Raw genomic sequence first — 22,545 nt, 5'->3', positions numbered from 1 at the left:
AAGATCCCTTCCAGCTCTATTCGAACAGACTGGGAGTTTTTGTGGGGGCAGCATTATTGCCTATCTGAGCCACTCCAGGTAAGCTAGCGTCTTTGCTGACACAAAGGTGAACTTTCCAATCCACCCACAAGTAAACAAGCCACAGCTTAGCGCAACCAGTGAAACTGACTAACATTTGTGGTTAGGGTGAAGTTTTAGACTCCCAATTTGAGTCCCGAGTAGCTCTCAACGTACAACTGTTCACTTAGCGACCCTTTCAAAGTTACGACGGCACTGAAAAAGTGACTTTGGGGCTGTTTTTTCACACTTACGAGCGTTGCTGGCATTCCCATGGTCAAAATTCAAACGCTTGGAAACTGACACCGATGGTAAAAACGAGGCAAAACTTTACTTGACGAAAGTCTCACTCAGCAACGGGAATTTTGGGCTCAATTGTGGTCGTAAGTCGAGAACTACCTGTAGACGAACCCCAGGCCAATTGCTTCGTTTACCTCTTGGGATTCCTTCTGTGATGAACGGTCCAGAAGGGAACCTCGCCTTGGATAAACACGGAAATAAATCGGTAAAAGACAGTTGAGTTCAGACGACCCGGAAAGCCAACAAATTAATTTGCGTCTCCTCTCCAGCGCTCATCCAGGGAATTAAAAGAACATTAAGGAGGATTGTTAGGTTTGACATTTATGTGGGCTTTACAGATTCAAAAAGTTTCCCATGGATTATTTTGGCCTAACCCCAGCAAAGCCCCCTCCCCTCCCCCAAGATCCAGCCTAGACAAAGCATTTGGGACAAGATAACTGAGCCTAACTCCAGCCTATTCTCCAAATTCCTTTACAATGGCTTGGCCGGTCATTTAAAAAAAGAAAAAAAAACACGTACAAGGCGTATCCCATACGAATGGCGGCTCATTTTTTGTAATTTGCAGCTGGAAAACAGCCTTTGCAAAATGGACAAGCGGCTGATTTTTATCATGTGCTTTTTTTGGCAGGAATCTGCTCACGCACCAAAAAAAAAATCCCCCTGCAAAAATAAAGAATTGACACCACATTTAAGCATTAGGCAGTCAGTCCCCTCTGAACTTTCAGAGGTCTGTTGTTAAACAGGAACCTGAATCCAACTTCTTACTTTGTCTTTCCATCAATGGAGGGGGGGGTTTTTGCAAAAATAACGGGACAGTTTCTCATGCTGGAACAGTCAAGGGACTCCCTTCGGGCTGGGTGGCGCATTTATAAACAAGCCAAGTTTCTAGCCCTCGTGACTGCAAGGCGATTTGAAAAAACACAACCGGGAATGTCCCTTGTTAAATTCTTCCAAAATTTACTTGGATGATGATCCATCCCACCACCACTGTCTTCTTCCTAAGCTTCTTAAGCAGGGGCTCTTTTTAAAGGAGCCGGAGAAACAAGGATCCAATGTTTCACACACACACCTCCTTTGAGGGCTCCAGATTTGTGAGGGGCAGTGGGGTGCATTTGAGGCCACATCCATCTATCGATTCTGTGTTTGCAATGGCTGGTTGGGGCCCAGATCAGATGAATCTAGAATTGAGCTAAGGCCTCAACAGCTACAGGCAGCAGAGGGCGACCTGTTTAATCCTCACCCTTCATCACACAAAAATCCGTGGGAACCTTTTTCTCCGAAGCCCAAGCGACACACAAACTTGATTGTTAAAACGGGGCAATCATTTTGTCACCGTAGCCCAGCATTTGTGGAGCACTTTGTAGATGTCAGTTATTGATGGCCTTATAAAAATCAGGCTTACAAGTAGCTGCCAAAATTGTGGAAACCTTTTGGGACAAGTGTATTTTCTAAAATGAGCTAATAACACCACTTTTTTTTTTTTTGGAGTAGTAACCGTAAAATCATATATCAATGGAAAGATAATTGAATCAAGAATGCAATGCAAGAATTTTTAGGAAGGATTTGCTATTAGAATAGCAGTGACAGTATAAGGAAGAAAACTGAAACACGTAGAAAAAAGGAGATATACAAAAATGATCACCATAGAAAAAAACGAGATATACAAAAATTTATCCCCATGTCAATTAATGCTTAGTTGGGTAACCTTTAGCATGAATGATGGCCTTCCCATGGAGTGAACCAAGCCTTTGAGTTCTGCAGCTGTTATCATGTGAAACCAAGATTGAAGGATGGCTTCTATTAACAGGGTTTTATTGCTGGGTCGTTTCTGACTAACAAGTTTCTTTAGTCGGCTCCATCGATTTTCAACTGGGTTAAAATCTGGGCTATTCCCAGGCCATTCCAGCAGTGGAATAGGATTATCTTGAAACACCAAAAAAAAATCCCCCTGCAAAAATAAAGAATCGACACCACATTTAAGCATTAGGCAGTCAGTCCCCTCTGAACTTTCAGAGGTCTGTTGTTAAACAGGAACCTGAATCCAACTTCTTACTTTGTCTTTCCATCAATGGAGGGGTGGGGGTGGGGTTGCAAAAATAACGGGACAGTTTCTCATGCTGGAACAGTCAAGGGACTCCCTTCAGGCTGGGTGGCGCATTTATAAACAAGCCAAGTTTCTAGCCCTCGTGACTGCAAGGCGATTTGAAAAAACACAACCGGGAATGTCCCTTGTTAAATTCTTCCAAAATTTACTTGGATGATGATCCATCCCATCACCACTGTCTTCTTCCTAAGCTTCTTAAGCAGGGGCTCTTTTTAAAGGAGCCAGAGAAACAAGGATCCAATGTTTCACACACACACCTCCTTTGAGGGCTCCAGATTTGTGAGGGGCAGTGGGGTGCATTTGAGGCCACATCCATCTATCGATTCTGTGTTTGCAATGGCTGGTTGGGGCCCAGATCAGATGAATCTAGAATTGAGCTAAGGCCTCAACAGCTACAGGCAGCAGAGGGCGACCTGTTTAATCCTCACCCTTCATCACACAAAAATCTGTGGGAACCTTTTTCTCCGAAGCCCAAGCGACACACAAACTTGATTGTTAAAACGGGGCAATCATTTTGTCACCATAGCCCAGCATTTGTGGAGCACTTTGTAGATGTCAGTTATTGATGGCCTTATAAAAATCAGGCTTACAAGTAGCTGCCAAAATTGTGGAAACCTTTTGGGAAAAGTGTATTTTCTAAAATGAGCTAATAACACCACTTTTTTTTTTTTTTTTGGAGTAGTAACCGTAAAATCATATATCAATGGAAAGATAATTGAATCAAGAATGCAATGCAAGAATTTTTAGGAAGGATTTGCTATTAGAATAGCAGTGACAGTATAAGGAAGAAAACTGAAACACGTAGAAAAAAGGAGATATACAAAAATGATCACCATAGAAAAAAACGAGATATACAAAAATTTATCCCCATGTCAATTAATGCTTAGTTGGGTAACCTTTAGCATGAATGACGGCCTTCCCATGGAGTGAACCAAGCCTTTGAGTTCTGCAGCTGTTATCATGTGAAACCAAGATTGAAGGATGGCTTCTATTAACTGGGTTTTATTGCTGGGTCGTTTCTGACTAACAAGTTTCTTTAGTCGGCTCCATCGATTTTCAACTGGGTTAAAATCTGGGCTATTCCCAGGCCATTCCAGCAGTGGAATAGGATTATCTTGAAACACCAAAAAAAAAAAGTGGTGTTATTAGCCATCAAACCTCAAAAATACACTTTTCCCAAAAGGGTTCCACAATTTTGGCCACTACTGTACATGTGCCAATGAATGTGTGTGTATCAGTGTTTTCCTTACGTGGAAGAATTTAAGCATAATTTTAACTGTACCTTCCTGCTACTTCTATTACAGGTCTTCATTTTAAAGTGCTGAGGTTTGTTTGTTTGTTCTCTGACTTTTCTTCCAGATGCTGGCCAGCTGTTTTAGCTGTACAACAACCCAGGAAGGCAGGATAAACTAAGGACAGCAGCTTTCATGCCTGAATGGGAATTCTCCATCTTGATCCCCTCTAGAAGAGCCCGAATTCAATCGCATCAAGCCCAGAGAATGTACACAAGAGAAGGTATCTCCTGGCAATCGAAAGGGATAGAAGCTTGTTTATTTTTTAAGCCAAAGCTCGAATTTTCACCCAGGCAAGACGTCTGTGGTGGGTATCATATTGGGTGGTCTCTTTTTTAGAAGCGCTCATGCCTGATAGTTGCCAAGCCTTGAAGGCTTGCTGTTTATATTTGTTTCATTTCTGTTTCGTTTTTTTCTGTCTGGAAGCAGAGTTGCCAAAAAAAGAATTGCCGGCCCAAGTAGGAATTTATTCTTGGCCTGTTCACAGAATGGGAGAGTTGGAAGGAAAAAAACAAAACCCCAAGCAAACAAACCCTGAACTAACCATGGCTAGCATGTTATAATCAGTATCCACCCATGCATTCTCTCTCTGGCGTCACTCAAAAAGGTAATTCTCTACGTAATAGAGAAAAACGGGCATTTGTTATAGATTCTATTTGGAGAGTGATTGATCAATTTAAATCAATCATGATTTATTTATTTATTTATTTTATTTTATTTTATTTTTATTTTTTTAATTTGCATTTATATCCCGCCCTTCTCCGAAGACTCAGGGCGGCTTACACTATGTTAAAGCAATAGTCTTCATTCTATTTGTATATTTATATACAAAGTCAACTTATTGCCCCCCCAACAATCTGGGTCCTCATTTTACCTACCTTATAAAGGATGGAAGGCTGAGTCAACCTGGGGCCTGGTGGGACTAGAACCTGCAGTAATTGCAGGCAGCTGCTGTTAATAACAGACTGTCTTACCATTCTGAGCCACCACAGTATATATAAGCATAAGCATGAAATAACTTTACAATATATAAGCATATGTATAAGCATGAGTATGTAATAATTATATTAATTGGATATAACGAAAGGAAACAATAGGACAGGAACGGTAGGCACGCTGGTGCTCTTATGCACGCCCTTACTTACTCATTTTATTTATTTACTATTTATTTATTTATATTTATTATATATTTATTATATTATTATAATATATAATGTATATTATTATATTTACTCATCGTCATTCTTAAGTTTACTCTTCATCATCCTTTAGCAAAACCTCCATTACCCAAGAGAGTCTACCTCAATAACAGGCAGAGGGGTAAATAATTAGGGTTGGGTTTGCATCCAACACAATCCACCCAACAAAACAAGGATAATTCTGTGCTTTCCCAGCCAGAGAAAGAATTCTGCACATGGTCAGAGGTGTTGAATCTACACACACACACACACACACACACACACTGCTTGGATCTTGGGGTGGTGGTGGTTGTTTTTCACAAAAGAAATTGGGCGTTTTTCTGCGAGGTTGAGAATTTTCCCCGAGTCCCTTGAACAAAAACTCCGGCTGACTCAGCCCCGCCCACTCCTGCCCGCCGTTCCATTTATAGGCGAAGGTCGCAATCAAGGCGCGACGTCTCCCTTCTTTAGGCCCCCTTGCAATCGCCCTATCTTTTCGACAGAACCGAATTTAGGCGGCCGGCTGACTGCCTGCAAGAGGCAACCACTTGGGGAGGGGGCAGGGAAATATCCAATTACCGGGCCGGGGAAAGAGGAGAAGGGAAATCCTCACGCGAGAAGGAAATATCCCGCGTGGGGGGGGCGTGTTTGAAGACGGTCCCGCTAATGTATTCGAGCGGGGGAGGCAATCGGATAGACACCTGCATGGGGGCCTTTATCTCCAAGGAGCCTAGAGCGTCGAAAAAGTCCCATTAGGTTAGGAGGACAGGCAGAGTAGCTGGTAGATTTGCCTTGTTTCATGAATAATCCACTTTTAAAGCGGGGGACAAAAAAGAGCAATATTTATTTTGCAAAAATCTTCATTTTGCAAAGCAATATTTATTTTGCAAAGCAATATTTATTTTGCAAAGCAATATTTAGTTTGCTTGAGACTGAGCCACTTCTGGGCATGCGTTTTTGCAAGGGGTGTCGGGGGAGAGAAACAATCAAAGTCGAAATTGCAATTTTATTTTGGTGGGCCAACGCAAACCTGAAATGAACTCTGCCAAAACTCGCTACTTAATATTCTTTCAGTACTTCGGGGCCAAATATAGGTAAGATAAACAGCGCGCAATACAACTTGCAAGTCTTTTAAAAGGGGCGGCAGGGAAATAAAAACTTAAGGTTGGTGGGGGGGAGAAACCCCACCAGGGGTAAAACGATGATTGACATCCTTGGGTCATCAAAGAAAGAGAAGGATAGTTGCAAGAAATTTAAGTTTTTCTTTGCAATCACTAATAGTGCCCTTAATGTGTTAGCCAGAGAGAAACCACCCGGCCCATGTGCCATGCATGGACTTCTTGGCTCCAATTCTCAAGATATTTGCTTCTCTTCCATCAATTCTATTCTGATATTTTGTTTTGGAGGAAGAGAATTTTTGCTTAAATGCGTGTAAATATCCCCCCCCCCCACTCTACTTTTGCATGTTGAGTAAAAGTTACAACCTTGGGTCCGGTGGTGGGTTTCAAATTTTTTTACTACCAGGTTCGGTGGGCGTGGTAGAGGAAGGATACTGTAAAATCTCCATTCCCGCCCCACTCCAGGGGAAGGAGACTGCAAAATCCCCATTCCCTCCCCACTCCAGGGGAAGGATACTGTAAAATCTCCATTCCCGCCCCACTCCAGGGAAGGTTACTGCAAAATTCCCATTTCCTCCCTACTCCAGGGGAAGGATACTGTAAAATCCCCATTCCCCCCATACTCCAGGGGAAGGATACTGTAAAATCTCCATTCCTACCCCACTCCAGGGAAGGTTACTGCAAAATCCTCATTTCCTCCCTACTCCAGGGGAAGGATACTGTAAAATCTCCATTCCCGCCCTATTCCAGGGAAAGGATACTGCAAAATCCCCATTCCTGCCCCACTCCAGGGGAAGGATATTGCAAAATCCCCATTTCCTCCTGATCAGCTGGGACTGAGAAGAGAAACAACATAGTTTGAACTTTTTTAATAAGACAGGAACGGGAAAAGCCATCCAGGTTTCCAGAGACTCATCTTTCAGGAACCACAAAGCTCGAAGTAGCCATAGTAAACGAGATGGGGGAATATATGGCATTTCCATATTGTTGGAACCCAGCCAAGCCTTCGTGATTCTGAGTCTGCTTCAGAATTTAATTTTGAAGTCCTTTGTTGGGGCACAGCATAGATCAAGCCAGCCATTGGGGAGAATAAGGAAGGATTATCCCATTCACCCAATTTTGACAGTCAAGGTAATTTGTTAGCCTGGACAAGAGATTTTCCAATTATTTTAGGCCAAGGAACCTGTTAGATTTTTTTTTAAAAAAAATGTTTCTCAGAATACCCAATAGAGAGGCAACGCTCTCGGGATCGAAAAACAGCTGGGATCAAGTAAACTTTTGTTGTTGTTGCTCTTAGCCTTTCACAAAACCTCAGGGCTCCCAGAACAGAGTCTGGGGGCTGGGTGGGAAAAACCCCGTTCTCAGGCAGTGAGAAATTTGCCAGGTTGAGTGATAGCAGGAAGAATTGGAATAATTGGAATTTAGCATGTCGGTGACAGCTGTTATTCATATACGGATTTGTGTCTGCACCTGCCACTTTAATATTTTCATTTGCTTTTTAACTTTGTTAGGCATTTTATTATTAAAAAGGCAATTATTTCACACAAAAGCCCCTGCCACTCATTCTTAGCAAAAAAATAAATAAATCTTCTTTTAACCTACCCCGAGTGGGTATATTTTGGTTCTTGCCTTCAGAACTATCGCTTGCTTTAACTTCAAGACTGAAAGGAGATAATGAATTGGGAATAATAATTGTTACCATAATTATCTACATTACGCTTAAAAAGTGGGTTTAAAAGCTGCTGTTGGAATAAGAGAAACAGCCAGAAGTGCTAAGGCAGCTGAACAAGTTAATTTTGTGGGGATGTACCTGCTCAACCGCAACAGATAGGAAAGAGTACGATGCCCTGGGTATTGGGTTCAAAACCTACCACAGTTACCAGTTTTGGCCTGTCTCTCTCTTCCTTTGGGTGTGGCAAAGATGAGCACACCTGGACATGGACATGTGATATATATGTGTGTGTGTGTGTGTGTGTGTGTGTGTGTGTATGTGTATATATATATATATATATATATATATATATATATATATATATATATATATATATATATATATATAGGTCTTTGGTTGTTCGGTTTTCTATATATATATATATATATATATATATATATATATATATATATATATATATATATATATATATATATATAGGTCTTTGGTTGTTCGGGTTTTCTCCGTGTAAAATTGGAAGTGTCTTGGCGACGTTTCGTGAAGTCTCATTCGTCATCTTCAGGCTTGAGCTTCGTGCTTCTGGGAGCAATGTGTGATCGCAGCTGTTTCTTCCTTTTAACTGCTAGTGGGGTTTGAACTGATTGGGTGGGAGCTTGGCTGTGCTCTGATTGGATGGGGTTTTCTGTGCTCTGATTGGCTGGGGTGTGTCCTGTGTTGGTGGGGGCTTGGTTGTGCTCAGTCTAATCTGTGCTGCAGGGGATTTGAGCTGGTGAGCTGCACTGCTGCTGTTTGGCTTTGTGGTCGTGCTACATCTTCATAGTGGGTGTCAGTCTGCTGCATGTATGGATTGGAGGGTTTGAAGTGGCTAATGTTGCAGCTGCGGTCTGGCTTCTGGTCCTTGGTCGTGCTTCCTGATCAGTGTGGGTTTGGGTGTGCTTTCTGGGTGGATGTGGTGGTGACATCCTGTGTGGACCTCGTGAGTGTGGGTCTGGTGTCATTCCTCGTGTTAGGGACACGTTTGTCAATAAGGGCAGGTTTCAAATGGCTGGTAGGCGGAGGTATCATCTCGCTTGTTCATGCTGTGTGGGCGTTTTCTATCTCGATGGCTTCTCTGATTATTCTGTTGTTAAAGTGTTCAGTTTTGGCGATAGTTCTGGTCTTTTAAAGTCAATATCGTGTCCTGTGACTTTAAAGTGTTGGACCAGGGAAGAAGTTGGTTCCTCTTTTGAATGAGTTCTTGTGTTCTTCAATGCGTGCACTTATTCTTCTGTTGGTTTGTCCAATGTATGTGGTGGGGCAGGCGGTGCATGGGATTTCATATACTCCTTGATTTTCTAACTCAATTTTGTCTTTGGGGTTTCTTAGGATGGTGGATATTTTTTGGTTTGTGCAGAATGCTGTCTTGATGTTATGTTTGTGGAGGATCTTGCTGATTCTGTCTGTGGTGCCTTTTATATATGGGAGGAGGGCTGTGCCATTTTCTTGTTCTCTGTCTTCGCTTTTAGTGGGGGGTTCTTTTTGTATTAGTTTGGTAATCTTATTTCTGGAATCCATTGGATGTTAGTACGTTAGTGAGAGTGTAGTTCGGTTTTAGGTGTTGTTCGTCAGCTAAGCATTTTGTTCTAGAGATGAGTGTCTTGGCTACGGAGTTGATCTGTGCTGGGTGGTGGTGTGAGAGTGCATGCAGATAGCGGTTTGTGTGTGTTTTCTTCTGGTAGATGGTGTGTCCTAGGGAGCCATTGGGTTTCTTGTAGACTAAGACATCTAGGAAGGGAAGTTGGTTGTTAACTTCTGTTTCCATGGTGAACTGTATTTTGGGGTGTAGGCTATTGAGGTGTGTGAGGAAGTTTTCAAGTTTTTCTTTTCCGTCAGATTATGAAGGTGTCGTCACGTATCTGAGCCAGAGTTTGGGTTTGTGATCAGATTTTTCTAGTGCTTGGGTTCCAAAGTGTTCCATGTAGAGGTTGGCAATGACAGGTGAGAGGGGTGATCCCATGGGTGCGCCTTCTATTTGTTTGTATTTTTGTCCGTTATAGATGAAGTATGTGTTGGATAGGCAGTGGTTGGTCAGATCTAGTATGTGCTTGGGGGGGTTATATTTGTTTTGGATAGCTGTCAAGGCTTCTTTGATTGGCACTTGGGTGAAGAGGGATATGACATCAAAGCTCACGAGTAGGTCGCTGGGCTGTAAGTTTTGTTTCTTTATGATCTCTATGAACTGGAATGAGTTTTTTACGTGTGAGGCGATGGATTCTGCATAGGGCTGTAGTTGTTTGGCGAGAAATTTGGCTAGGTTTTGTAGAGGTGAGCCTATGGAGCTGACTATGGGTCTGAGTGGGGGTTCCTTCTTTGTGTATCTTGGGAGGCAGAGCTTAGGGCATCTGGATGATTTCTCTGGGAATGATTCTTTGTTGGATTTCTTCGCTGATGGGGAGGCTTTTATTTTGGATCTAGTGGTTTTTCTAGGTAGGTGGTGGGGTCTGTTTTAGGGGCTTGTATGCAGGGTCTTGGAGTAGGTTGGTTAATTTGGTTTGGTAGTCAGATGTGTTCATAACCACCGTGGCGTTGCCCTTGTCTGCTGGTAGGATTATTATGCTGGTATCTTTTTCAGGTTAAGTAGTGCTGTCTGTTCCTCTTGGGTAAGTTGCTTTTGGGTGGCTTGCTGCTGCAGAGGATGTTGGTGATTTCGAGTCTGATTTTGTTAGCGTCATCGGGGTTGATTTTGGTCAGGCTGGTTTCAACTCCATATAATGGTCTCAGTGGGGATGTATTTGGGAGTGACTGCAAAGTTGAACTTTGGAAAGGACATCGGTTTCAGCTTTGGTGAGGATCCTATCTGAGATGTTATGCACTGTTTGTTTCATGTGTTGCTGTGAGGGTGGAGGGGTTTGTTTCTGGCGTTCTTGTAGTCTTCGGAGTTTGTTGGTGTGCGTGTCTGTCTTGAGGGTGGTCTGTGTTTCGGCTCTCCAGACGGCAAGTTGTTTGGATTTGTCCCAAAGTGCAGGGTGCATCTTGTTGCTGAGTTTGAGGTGAAGTGTGAGGAGATCTTTGTTGATTTGATCTAGGAGGAATCTTTTTGTGTGAAGTTCATTTCTGATTAAGGCCAATTCTGTTCTTTTTAGGATGCGTTTGGTGGCTGCAGAGTTGGAGTGGAATTTCAATTGGAAGCATTTGGGGATTAAATTTTCATCGCGGCAGTTTCGTAGGAATGCGAGGTCACATAAAATGGAAGCTCTTTGGACTTCTAGTTTTTCATAGGTCCTGGTCAGATGGTGGATTTCCTCCCCGTAGAGGTGCAATATTTGTTTTCTGAGGTTTTCACTAAAACCCAAGACAGAGAGCAAGAAAATGGCACAGCCCTCCTCCCATATATAAAAGGCACCACAGACAGAATCAGCAAGATCCTCCACAAACATAACATCAAGACAGCATTCTGCACAAACCAAAAAATATCCACCATCCTAAGAAACCCCAAAGACAAAATTGAGTTAGAAAATCAAGGAGTATATGAAATCCCATGCACCGCCTGCCCCACCACATACATTGGACAAACCAACAGAAGAATAAGTGCACGCATTGAAGAACACAAGAACTCATTCAAAAAAGAGGAACCAACTTCTTCCCTGGTCCAACACTTTAAAGTCACAGGACACGATATTGACTTTAAAAAGACCAGAACTATCGCCAAAACTGAACACTTTAACAACAGAATAATCAGAGAAGCCATTGAGATAGAAAACGCCCACACAGCATGAACAAACGAGATGATACCTCCGCCTACCAGCCATTTGGAAACCTGCCCTTATTGACAAACGTGTCCCTAACACGAGGAATGACACCAGACCCACACTCACGAGGTCCACACAGGATGTCACCACCACACATCCACCCAGAAAGCACCCAAACCCACACTGATCAGGAAGCACGACCAAGGACCAGAAGCCAGACCGCAGCTGCAACATTAGCCACTTCAAACCCCTCCAATCCATACATGCAGCAGACTGACACCCACTATGAAGATGTAGCACGACCACAAGCCAAACAGCAGCAGTGCAGCTCACCAGCTCAAATCCCCTGCAGCACAGATTAGACTGAGCACAACCAAGCCCCCACCAACACAGGACACACCCCAGCCAATCAGAGCACAGAAAACCCCATCCAATCAGAGCACAGCCAAGCTCCCACCCAATCAGTTCAAACCCCACTAGCAGTTAAAAGGAAGAAACAGCTGCGATCACACATTGCTCCCAGAAGCGCGAAGCTGAAGCCTGAAGATGGCAGAATGAGACTTGATGAAACGTCATCAAGACACTTCCAATTTTACAGAGAGAAACCACCCGGCCCATGTGCCATGCATGGACTTCTTGGCTCCAATTCTCAAGATATTTGCTTCTCTTCCATCAATTCTATTCTGATATTTTGTTTTGGAGGAAGAGAATTTTTGCTTAAATGCGTGTAAATATCCCCCCCCCCCCACTCTTCTTTTGCATGTTGGGTAAAAGTTACAACCTTGGGTCCGGTGGTGGGTTTCAAATTTTTTTACTACCAGGTTCGGTGGGCGTGGTAGAGGAAGGATACTGTAAAATCTCCATTCCCGCCCCACTCCAGGGGAAGGAGACTGCAAAATCCCCATTTCCTCCCTACTCCAGGGGAAGGATACTGTAAAATCCCCATTCCCCCCATACTCCAGGGGAAGGATACTGTAAAATCTCCATTCCTACCCCACTCCAGGGAAGGTTACTGCAAAATCCTCATTTTCTCCCTACTCCAGGGGAAGGATACTGTAAAATCTCCATTCCCGCCCTATTCCAGGGAAAGGATACTGCAAAATCCCCATTCCTGCCCCACTCCAGGGGAAGGATATTGCAAAATCCCCATTTCCTCCTGATCAGCTGGGACTGAGAAGAGAAACAACATAGTTTGAACTTTTTTAATAAGACAGGAACGGGAAAAGCCATCGAGGTTTCCAGAGACTCATCTTTCAGGAACCACAAAGCTCGAAGTAGCCATAGCAAACGAGATGGGGGAATATATGGCATTTCCATATTGTTGGAACCCAGCCAAGCCTTCGTGATTCTGAGTCTGCTTCAGAATTTAATTTTGAAGTCCTTTGTTGGGGCACAGCATAGATCAAGCCAGCCATTGGGGAGAATAAGGAAGGATTATCCCATTCCTCCCACCCCCCAATTTTGACAGTCAAGGTAATTTGTTAGCCTGGACAAGAGATTTTCCAACTATTTTAGGCCAAGGAACCTGTTAGATTTTTTTAAAAAAAAATGTTTCTCAGAATACCCAATAGAGAGGCAACGCTCTCGGGATCGAAAAACAGCTGGGATCAAGTAAACTTTTGTTGTTGTTGCTCTTAGCCTTTCACAAAACCTCAGGGCTCCCAGAACAGAGTCTGGGGGCTGGGTGGGAAAAACCCCGTTCTCAGGCAGTGAGAAATTTGCCAGGTTGAGTGATAGCAGGAAGAATTGGAATAATTGGAATTTAGCATGTCGGTGACAGCTGTTATTCATATACGGATTTGTGTCTGCACCTGCCACTTTAATATTTTCATTTGCTTTTTAACCTTGTTAGGCATTTTATTATTAAAAAGGCAATTATTTCACACAAAAGCCCCTGCCACTCATTCTTAGCAAAAAAATAAATAAATCTTCTTTTAACCTACCCCGAGTGGGTATATTTTGGTTCTTGCCTTCAGAACTATCACTTGCTTTAACTTCAAGACTGAAAGAAGATAATGAATTGGGAATAATAATTGTTACCGTAATTATCTACATTACGCTTAAAAAGTGGGTTTAAAAGCTGCTGTTGGAATAAGAGAAACAGCCAGAAGTGCTAAGGCAGCTGAACAAGTTAATTTTGTGGGGATGTACCTGCTCAACCGCAACAGATAGGAAAGAGTACGATGCCCTGGGTATTGGGTTCAAAACCTACCACAGTTACCAGTTTTGGCCTGTCTCTCTCTTCCTTTGGGTGTGGCAAAGATGAGCACACCTGGACATGGACATGTGATATATATGTGTGTGTGTGTGTGTATGTGTATGTATATATATATATATATATATATATATATATATAGGTCTTTGGTTGTTCGGGTTTTCTCCCGTGTAAAATTGGAAGTGTCTTGGCGACGTTTCGACGAAGTCTCATTCGTCATCTTCAGGCTTCAGCTTCGTGCTTCTGGGAGCAATGTGTGATCGCAGCTGTTTCTTCCTTTTAACTGCTAGTGGGGGTTTGAACTGATTGGGTGGGAGCTTGGCTGTGCTCTGATTGGATGGGGGTTTTTCTGTGCTCTGATTGGCTGGGGGTGTGTCCTGTGTTGGTGGGGGCTTGGTTGTGCTCAGTCTAGTCTGTGCTGCCGGGGGATTTGAGCTGGTGAGCTGCATAGCTGTTGTTTGGCTTTGTGGTCGTGCTACATCTTCATAGTGGGTGTCAGTCTGCTGCATGAATGGATTGGAGGGGTTTGAAATGGCTAATGTTGCAGCTGCGGTCTGGCTTCTGGTCCTTGGTCGTGCTTCATGATCAGTGTGGGTTTGGGTCTGCTTTCTGGGTGGATGTGCAGTGGTGACATCCTGTGTGGACCTTGTGAGTGTGGGTCTGGTGTCATTCCTCGTGTTAGGGACTCGTTTGTCAATAAGGGCGGGTTTATATATATGTTTTCTGAGGTTTTCGCGAGTGTTTGTATGTAGGTTTTTGGTTATTCGGGTTTTCTCCCGCGTAAAATTGGAAGTGTCTTGGCGACGTTTCGACGAAGTCTCATTCGTCATCTTCAGGCTTCAGCTTCAGAAGACACTTCCAATTTTACACGGGAGAAAACCCGAATAACCAAAGACACACACACACACACAAACATATATGTATATATATTCATTCTGAGGTTTTCATGGGTGTTTGAATGTAAGTCTTTGGTTATTCGGGTTTTCTCCCGCGTAAAAATGGAAGTGTCTTGGCGATGTTTCGACGAAGTCTCATTCGTCATCTTCAGGCTTCAGCTTCGTGCTTCTGGGAGCAAGCCAAGACACTTCTAATTTTACACGGGAGAAAACCCGAATAACCAAAGACCTACATACATACATACATACATACATACATACATATATATATATATACATATATATATATATATATACATATATATATATATATATATATATATATATATATATATATATATATATATATATATATATATATATATACATACATACACATACATATACATACACAAAGTTTTATTTTCTTTTAATATAAACATTTCATCATTCATTAAACAGTGTGTCGTCTGGGTACAAATTTTTTGTGTCATAACAGTTAAAGCTTACCACCATATTCATTATTTATATCTACTCTTATCTTAATAACATGTCTTTCGTTGTAACATTTCTCTTCTTATTTAATTTTATAATACATTGCTTTCTTATTTATTCTCTTAACTATTGATAAAATAAATCCCATTATTATAGTAATCAGATTCTTCCTTTCCTTTAATTGCAAGTGTTATTCTATTCATTTCTGCACATCCTAATATTTTCTTAATCACATTTTCACCTGTAGGAATCTCTTCACCTTTCCAATTTTGTGCAAATCCAATCCTAGCTGCGGTTATTACATGAATAATCAAATATACATTTTCTTTACTATAAGTTTCTGGTAAAATCCACAACAGGAATATCTCAGGTTAACCTGGGCATGTTGGTTGAGGGACAACTGGGCATGTTGGTTGAGGCCAGTGGGATTTCCAAAAAGGTTTGGAGGGAAATATAAATAAATAAAGGAATTCTAGATAGCCAGGAAGGATGGGGATCTATTTAGAGACTGCTGGACGGGGAAGTCTTTGACCAAAAAAAAAGGCGACTTGGAACAACCAAGACTGGGGTTACCTCTCATCTTCTCAAGGCACCGATTTTGTCCAGCAGGTGTTGCGTTGACCCCGTTGTAAAAAAAAACAAATAGTTTCACTTGTGTTTTGTTTTTTCCTTTGTCCCCTGCAGTGGTGTGATGGCTTTGCCCCCCAGCGTGCCAGCTGTTGGTGTGGAAAATCACTTGGAGGTAAGGAAGTGGCTTAGGATTGATCCAGCATCCGGGGGCGGGAAGGGGAGGGAGGGTCCTGCTTCCTTTCAGGAGAGAGGGGGCTCGGCTTTTCCCCGCAGCCAGAAAAGAAGCACCCAAAGTCATCGTCTACCTTGAGTTTGAAGCCTAGGTTGGCTTTGGCTTCCACGTGCTGTTTGGCTCACAGTCGCCCCCTTCTGGTTGGTTTGGGCCTCCCAACCACGAATCTGCTGGTCCAACCCTGCTGGGATGTCTTTTAAAGAGATCAGCTGTAGCGGCTGTGCGGTTTGCCTTCCTCCGGGGCTAATCCACTGTTGAAAAAGAAACAGCCGCCTGAGCAGTTTTATTACCCAAACTAACCAGGGGGGGGGTGGTGGTGGCAAAATTGGGCTCTCCCCGAGTGCGATTTCAAAAATCTGGAGCTCTCCCCAAAGAAAGCCAGCATGGCTGAACGGTCTACTTTGCTTTTCTTTTTTTTTAATGTGCCGGCTGGGATGGGAGGAAATGGGATGTCTGCTTTCCTGGCTGGGATTTTTTCATTTTCCCCTCCCCGGTTTTCTGGTGTCTTTTTTTTTTGGCAATAAAAGCTACCCAGAAGAGATCTCTGGAAAGAAATCTTTTTTTCTTGGACCCCAAAAGTCTGTGCTGGGGCCAAGAATTTCTTCCCAGGCAATCAAAAGCCGCAGGAGAGGCTCGGCTCCTTTGGAGAAACAAAAGGGAAAAAGGAAGGGAAATGCAAGAGAGGTTAAAAAAAATAATAATTGGCTGGCCTTGGGGCGATTATCTGCAACCAGATCCTACTGGATCCTGCTCCCCTTCCCCTTCCTCTCCCCATCCGTGAGAGTTTTGCCAATTGTTCTCTGCCTCTGTGACCCTCTTAACTTGCCTTAAAGGAGGAGGGTTTGCAACTAGCTCTTTGCACCTGGTCACCTAGTGTAAAAGTAAAGGTTCCCCTCGCACATCTGTGCTAGTTGTTCCCGACTCTAGGGGGCAGTGCTCATCTCCGTTTCTAAGCCGAAGAGCCAGCGCTGTCCGAAGACATCTCCGTGGTCATGTGGCAAGCATGACTCAACACCAAAGGCGCACAGAACGCTGTTCCCTTTCCACCAAAGGTGGCTCCTATTTTTCTACTTGCATTTTTTTACGTGTTTTCAAACTGCTAGGTTGGCAGAAGCTGGGACAAGTCACGGGAGTTCACCCCCTTACACGGCACTCGGGATTGGAACCGCCGAACTGCCGACCTTTCGATTGACAAGCTCAGCGTCTTAGCCACTGAGCCACCGCATTCCCCCCCGGTCACCTAAGGCCAGTTTAAAAAAAAAAACAAAAAACTTCCAGACAACCAGAACTCCATAAAGCAAAAATTCGTGGCCCTTTCTGTGTTTCTCCTCCTGCTTTTTCAGCTAGAAATGTGTAAACCTCTAAAACAGGGGTCTCCAACCTTGGCAATTTTAAGACTTTGTGGACTTCAAAGCTGGCTGAGGTATTCTGGGAGTTGAAGTCCACAAGTCTTAAAGTTGCCAAGGTTGGAGACCCTTGCTCTAAAACTCCCCCATATGTGAGGGTCTGTTTCTTCCCCTATTTCCAGAAGGCTGCAGAAAATCTCAGAGCATCTGAGCCGGTCAAATTTGTCGTCTCCAGCCGCACGGACGCTGGGGTACATGCCCTGTGCAACAGTGCCCACCTTGACATCCAGAGGAAGGAGGGGCAGCCCCCCTTCTCCGAAGACCTCCTTGTCCAGGTGCTTAACAAGCATCTCGGTTCAGAGCCCATCCGGTGAGTTTCTTAAAAGTTTCCAAAAATGTGGATCTTAAATCGCTTTCGTGGCCCAGTAGTGAACCAGAGACCCGACTCTTCAAAATCTCTGCTCCCCTGGGGGCATGAATGGGATTAACTCCATGGGTTGGACTAGAAGACCTCCAAGGCCCCTTTCAAGTCTGCTATTCTGTAAGAAAAAAACAAACAAACGTGGCTCTGGTTTGCGTTTTAGTGCAAGGCAATTCCTCCATATGGGTGTTGTGACCCAGGCTCAAGTAGGTAGTAATAAACTTAGTCGGTGGAAAAACAAACTTTATTCGAACAGCTGGGAATTACTTCATTCCCAGCGTCGTTCAACTAAATTAAAGCAAATTCCTCCCAACACAAATTCCTCAGTCCTATCACAAACCTTGGTCCAATTAGGCAAACTGCCAAAGGCCTTTCTTGGCAAACGTTCAGAAGTCACAAAAATAAATGCAAGACGTAGACGAAGCAGAAGACGAAGCTAACAATGTTGTTTTCCGGCAAAGCCCAAACGCTGTTGCTGGTCTGTTTTAAGCCTTATGGGAGGGGCCGATCATCTCTTGGCCTTACTCCTGAGTCGTCCTCTCTGCTTGAGCTGCTCTTGCCTTCTGGCAGCTCTTCTCATGCGTGCATTAGGAACCACTATCGGTCTCTGGAGACTCTGGAGTCTGCACCTCACTCCTCGATGGCCCTGGCCTCACTTCAGCCTCATCGCTGTCCGACTCCATTTCCAACTCGGTAGTCTGCTGATGGACCACAACAATGGTTTTTTTTGTTTTCAGTGGCCCCTGAAAGTAAAACTAGAGTGGGATCACATCGCCAGATCGTTCTCCACCGCGATCTCCTTGGTTGTCATGGCATCCATGCAACTTGGCACCCTCTCAGGGCGCACACACCTACTCTCCTGGCTGGCTGAGCCACTTGGGGACAAGGGCGGAAGCTGCATCTCATTCAGACGTTACATAAGCTGGGTGCTCTCACCCCCCACGCTCTGCACCACAAGTGGGAGAACTGGTTCCAGCCCGCAGAAAAAGGGCAGAACCGGCGTCTCTTCCCACACTCCTCCTCATCTCTTCTCTTTGAGTTTCCTCTTCGGCCTCCAAATGCATAAACATAACAGAATAACAGAGTTGGAAGGGACCTTGGAGGTCTTCTAGTCCAACCCCCTGCCCAGGCAGGAAACCCGACACCATTTCAGACAAACGGCTACCCAGCATGTTGTCGGTCCAAAGCGTCTTGAACTCTGAACCTGACGCGAAATAAAATCCGTGCCTCCAACCATCACGGCCGACGTTGCTTTTGGGTTTTTGTTTTTTTGGGTCTTTTCTCCTCTCTCTGGTGTGAGGTTTTTAAACAAAAGGCCTGTTTGAAAAGCTGCTCTCCCCTTGTGGGATCAACCCCTCCCTCCCCTCGGGCCCCTGCTATGCCAAGAGAGCATAGAAAAAAGGGGTTGGGTCACTCACCCAACACTTGTCCTTCCGTCCTCCGCTGCTTTGTCTCCCTAAGCTGTGTTTTGTTTTGAGAAACCCAGCTTGGAGGCCGACCGAGCGTGTTTTCCATTTGAGTGCGCTGTTTCCTGGATTCTCTTCCCCTTTTCTCCCCCCCAACCCCACCCAAACCCAGCCTGGACTGGAGAAGAATTTTTGGCCAGTGCCTAAGATTTTTTTTTCATGCTTTGGCCTGAAACATCGAAGGCTATGTTGTTTTTGTCCCCCTAAAATAACAAGAATCGGAAGGAATGAATGAATATGAATGAATGAATATGAATATTTTAATTTGTATACCGCCCTTCTCCCGAAGGACTCAGGGCGGTGAACAGGCAGATAAAATACAGATACACACAATAGTTAAAATATCCCTTAAAAAACTAATTTAAATTTGCCCAAATATTAAAATAACATACACCCCCATAAAATTTATTTATTTTTTATTTATTTATTTTTCAAATTTATATACCGCCCTATCTCCCTAAGGACTCAGGGCGGTTCACAGGCAGTTAAAATACATATAAATACAGATTAAAAACAACAATTAAAAAACTTATTCTATTGCCAAATTTAAAAAACAATATAAATAATAAAAAAACCCTTAAAACCAATAACTTTAAAATCTAATCCAGTCCCGCGCAGATGAATAAGTGCGTTTTAAAATTACAAAACTTTAAAAACCCATCAAATCCAATTAAAATTTAAAGGTAAAAATCAAGCTAGAAGGGACCTTGGAGGTCTTCTAGTCCAACCCCATACCAGTGACGGCTAACCTTTCTCTTCTTCGGGTGCCAAAAGCGTGCGCGCGTGCCACAACCCATAATGCAGTGCGTGCCGGGGGTGAAATGTAAAATTTGTCACTACCAGTTCTGTGGGCGTGGCTTGGTGGCGGTAATGTGGGTGGGCGTGGCCAACTTTTTTTTTTAACTTTTAAACGCATTTTTTCTACAACCTCTTCGGCCGAAGAGGTTGTAAAAAAAAAAAAATGCTTTTAAAAGGCTCCTCTGACGATCCCAGCTGAGTTGCCTGATCGTCAGAGGAGCCTTTTAAAAGCATTTTTTCCACAACCTCTTCAGCTGAAGAGGTTTTAAAAGACTCTGACGATCCCAGCTGAGCCGTATGATCGTCAGAGGCTTTTTTTAAAAAAAAAATGAAAAGCATTTTTTCGACCAAAGAAAAAATGCTTTTAAAAGAAAAAAAAACCCCTCTGATGATTGCGCAGCTCAGCTGGGCATGGGGGGACGGGGAGGGGCAGGGATTTTTGCTACCGGTTCTCCGAACCAGCCGCCACCAACACTGAGGACCTGCCTAGACTTGGCAATTGAATTCCTCAGGAGAACGTTTACCTCTTAAACAAGGACTTGAGAAGTCTTGGGTTCAAGTCCTGGACACTCGGCAGGTAACTTTGTACCAGACAATTTCTGTCTCTCTCTCTCTAAGATGGAGGGAGGATAAAACGAAGGGAGATCTTCACATAAAAGCAGGGAAGAAATGCTCCCGGTTCAAACCAGATTGCGTGATCTGGTAGCGATCGTGGCTGGTGGTTTGGCGATCCGGTAGCGATGGCGGAGCAAAGCTCCATCCACCCACCTGGGTGTCATTACTTCCTGGTTTTAACCAGGAAGCAATGTGTTTTTTACCTTCTGCGCATGCGCAGGTTTTGCGCATGCACAGAAGGTCTGCGCACGCACTTCCGCACCGGTAATGAAGGTAAGTAGATTTCATCCCTGCGTAAAAGCCACATTGAATGAAAGACGGCGGAGAAATTCAATCGCTACCTCTTCTCCTTTCCTTTCCCCAAAGCGTTCTGAGCGCTTGTAGGGTTTCCAGCAACTTCCACGCCCGTTTCTTGGCCCGGGCCAGGACATACGTTTATCGGGTGGCCACAGGCTGCACAGCCTCTTCTGATCTGCCGGTCTTCGAACGGGATCTCTGCTGGGCAAACTGGCGCGGGTAAGTCGGTGTTTCTGGATCTGGCCACTTGATTTCCCCCCCACACACACACACTCCCACTTTTGAGCCGTAACATTTCCGATGTCGAAGCCACAAGACCAGGTCTTGTGGATCTCCAGCCGGGGGGGGCCTGCAAGATCTTCTTCACCAATCTGGGTTGAGTTAAGTAATTCAGAGCCGGCTGGGAGAGAAAACAACCCTGGACCCTGGCATCTGCAGCGTAACCAGGTCACCCATAAATTATGCGGTGACAGGAATGTGCCAGGACATGCGTGAAGATACTTCCGCAGTCTGCTTCCTCTCCATGAGTCGCTGTTGAAAGAGCCACTGAGTCGCCTCGCTGGGGATCGTCGGATCTCGATGGCTCAGCAAGTTTTCTCTGAGCTGATAGGGAAAAGCTGGCGGTCTCAACAGTGGAAGGAGCCAACAGTCTGCTGTAGCTGCTTAATTCAATCACTTTAAGAGTGTTGTTTTTGTTCCCCCTGGATTGGTGGGGGGGGAACCTGCTCTCTTGGGGCCTTAATAGATGTGGCTGCAATTTTCTTCGGTAGAGTTGGAAGTACATTGTCCTCGCCATTGCTTTCTTGCAGATTTCTGCTTTTATCCGTAGAGACAGCTTTCTCGGGGGTCTCCCACTAAAGGGTAGCCACCACACACACACACCTAAATCCTAACAAAATCCTACTCTGGATGGTGGCCCATTTTAGTAGGCACTAGCTGCTCCTGCTGTAGAATTAAGGTGCTCGTATTTCAATCGGCGTAAGAAAAAAACCACACAGGTGAAAAATAGACTGAATTTCTAAACAGCCAACAGTCAGAATTCCTTTCTATAAACTGCTTTTTCAAATACCAGGGCAGGGGTGAGGTGGGAGCTTCAGCTGTTATAAAATAGACAGAAATTGTGTCTTCCTATCCTGGGGAATATTAGCTTTTTCGCTGTTCACTTTGAAGTCTCCGGGCTGTTTCAAAGAGCCTGGCGAGTTTTGTTGTGGCCCGCCAGCGGCCAGCGGAGCTGGTGGCAGACTCCGACAGTGAGGAGGTTGGGGAGGAACATGGGCCAGTCCTGGAGTCTGGGGAAGCCTCTGATGAGTGCTCTGCGTCAAAGGCGGAGATGGGGCCTGGGCCGTCTGACAGTTATCAGCTGCCTTCGGAGTCGGACATCAGTGGGGCAGAAGAACAGCTGGAGCTTGTTCCCAGTGTGCGCATGCACAGAGCTGCCAAGAGAAGGGAACAGCTAAGGAACAAGGGTCGACTCAGGAGTAAAGCCACAGGTGGACGGTGAATGGCCCCTCCCACAGGGAATAAAGAGGAGCGAAAGGGGAGGGGAGCTTGCAGGAGACAATTAGTTCGCTTCATGACTGTCAAAGAGATTCCTTGCCAAGTTTTGAAGATCTCAACCTGGCAGCTCTCCAAGCCAGAGAAGGTCTGTGACTGTAAATTCTCCCATGAGAGTCTTTGCTGGATGGGAATGAGAGGAATTCACAGTAACTTAATAAAAAGGGGGTTTTGTCGGGACAAGGAGTCTGCTTCATGCTCCATGGGAAGCC

The 22,545-nt window shown here is 44.3% G+C and overlaps 1 protein-coding gene and 1 long non-coding RNA gene across 5 annotated transcripts in view; one reads left to right on the top strand and one right to left on the bottom strand.

The window, feature by feature from the left end:
* Window positions 1-5,679: 5,679 nt before the first annotated feature.
* PUSL1 (pseudouridine synthase like 1) overlaps window positions 5,680-22,545 on the top strand; it is a 26,854-nt gene continuing 9,988 nt past the window's right edge. For all 4 annotated transcript variants that reach the window (XM_058160887.1, XM_058160889.1, XM_058160888.1 and 1 more), the window contains exons 1-4: window positions 5,680-6,025; window positions 15,719-15,776; window positions 17,365-17,552; window positions 20,849-20,998. In XM_058160887.1, the coding sequence (XP_058016870.1) occupies window positions 5,967-6,025; window positions 15,719-15,776; window positions 17,365-17,552; window positions 20,849-20,998 (455 nt within the window). In that variant the 5' untranslated portion in view covers window positions 5,680-5,966. The remainder of the gene's footprint in view (window positions 6,026-15,718; window positions 15,777-17,364; window positions 17,553-20,848; window positions 20,999-22,545) is intronic.
* On the bottom strand, window positions 15,793-19,127 carry LOC131186927 (uncharacterized). Its single transcript, XR_009152451.1, has 3 exons — window positions 19,022-19,127; window positions 17,461-17,721; window positions 15,793-16,087 (listed from the first exon to the last, which is right to left on the bottom strand). It is a non-coding gene; the product is annotated as an uncharacterized LOC131186927 (long non-coding RNA).

The sequence above is a fragment of the Ahaetulla prasina genome, chromosome 18, assembly GCF_028640845.1.
Source record: "Ahaetulla prasina isolate Xishuangbanna chromosome 18, ASM2864084v1, whole genome shotgun sequence".
Lineage (NCBI taxonomy): Eukaryota > Metazoa > Chordata > Lepidosauria > Squamata > Colubridae > Ahaetulla > Ahaetulla prasina.
Note: the sequence above shows the minus strand (reverse complement) of the source record. Positions and strands in the feature narration are given on the sequence as shown.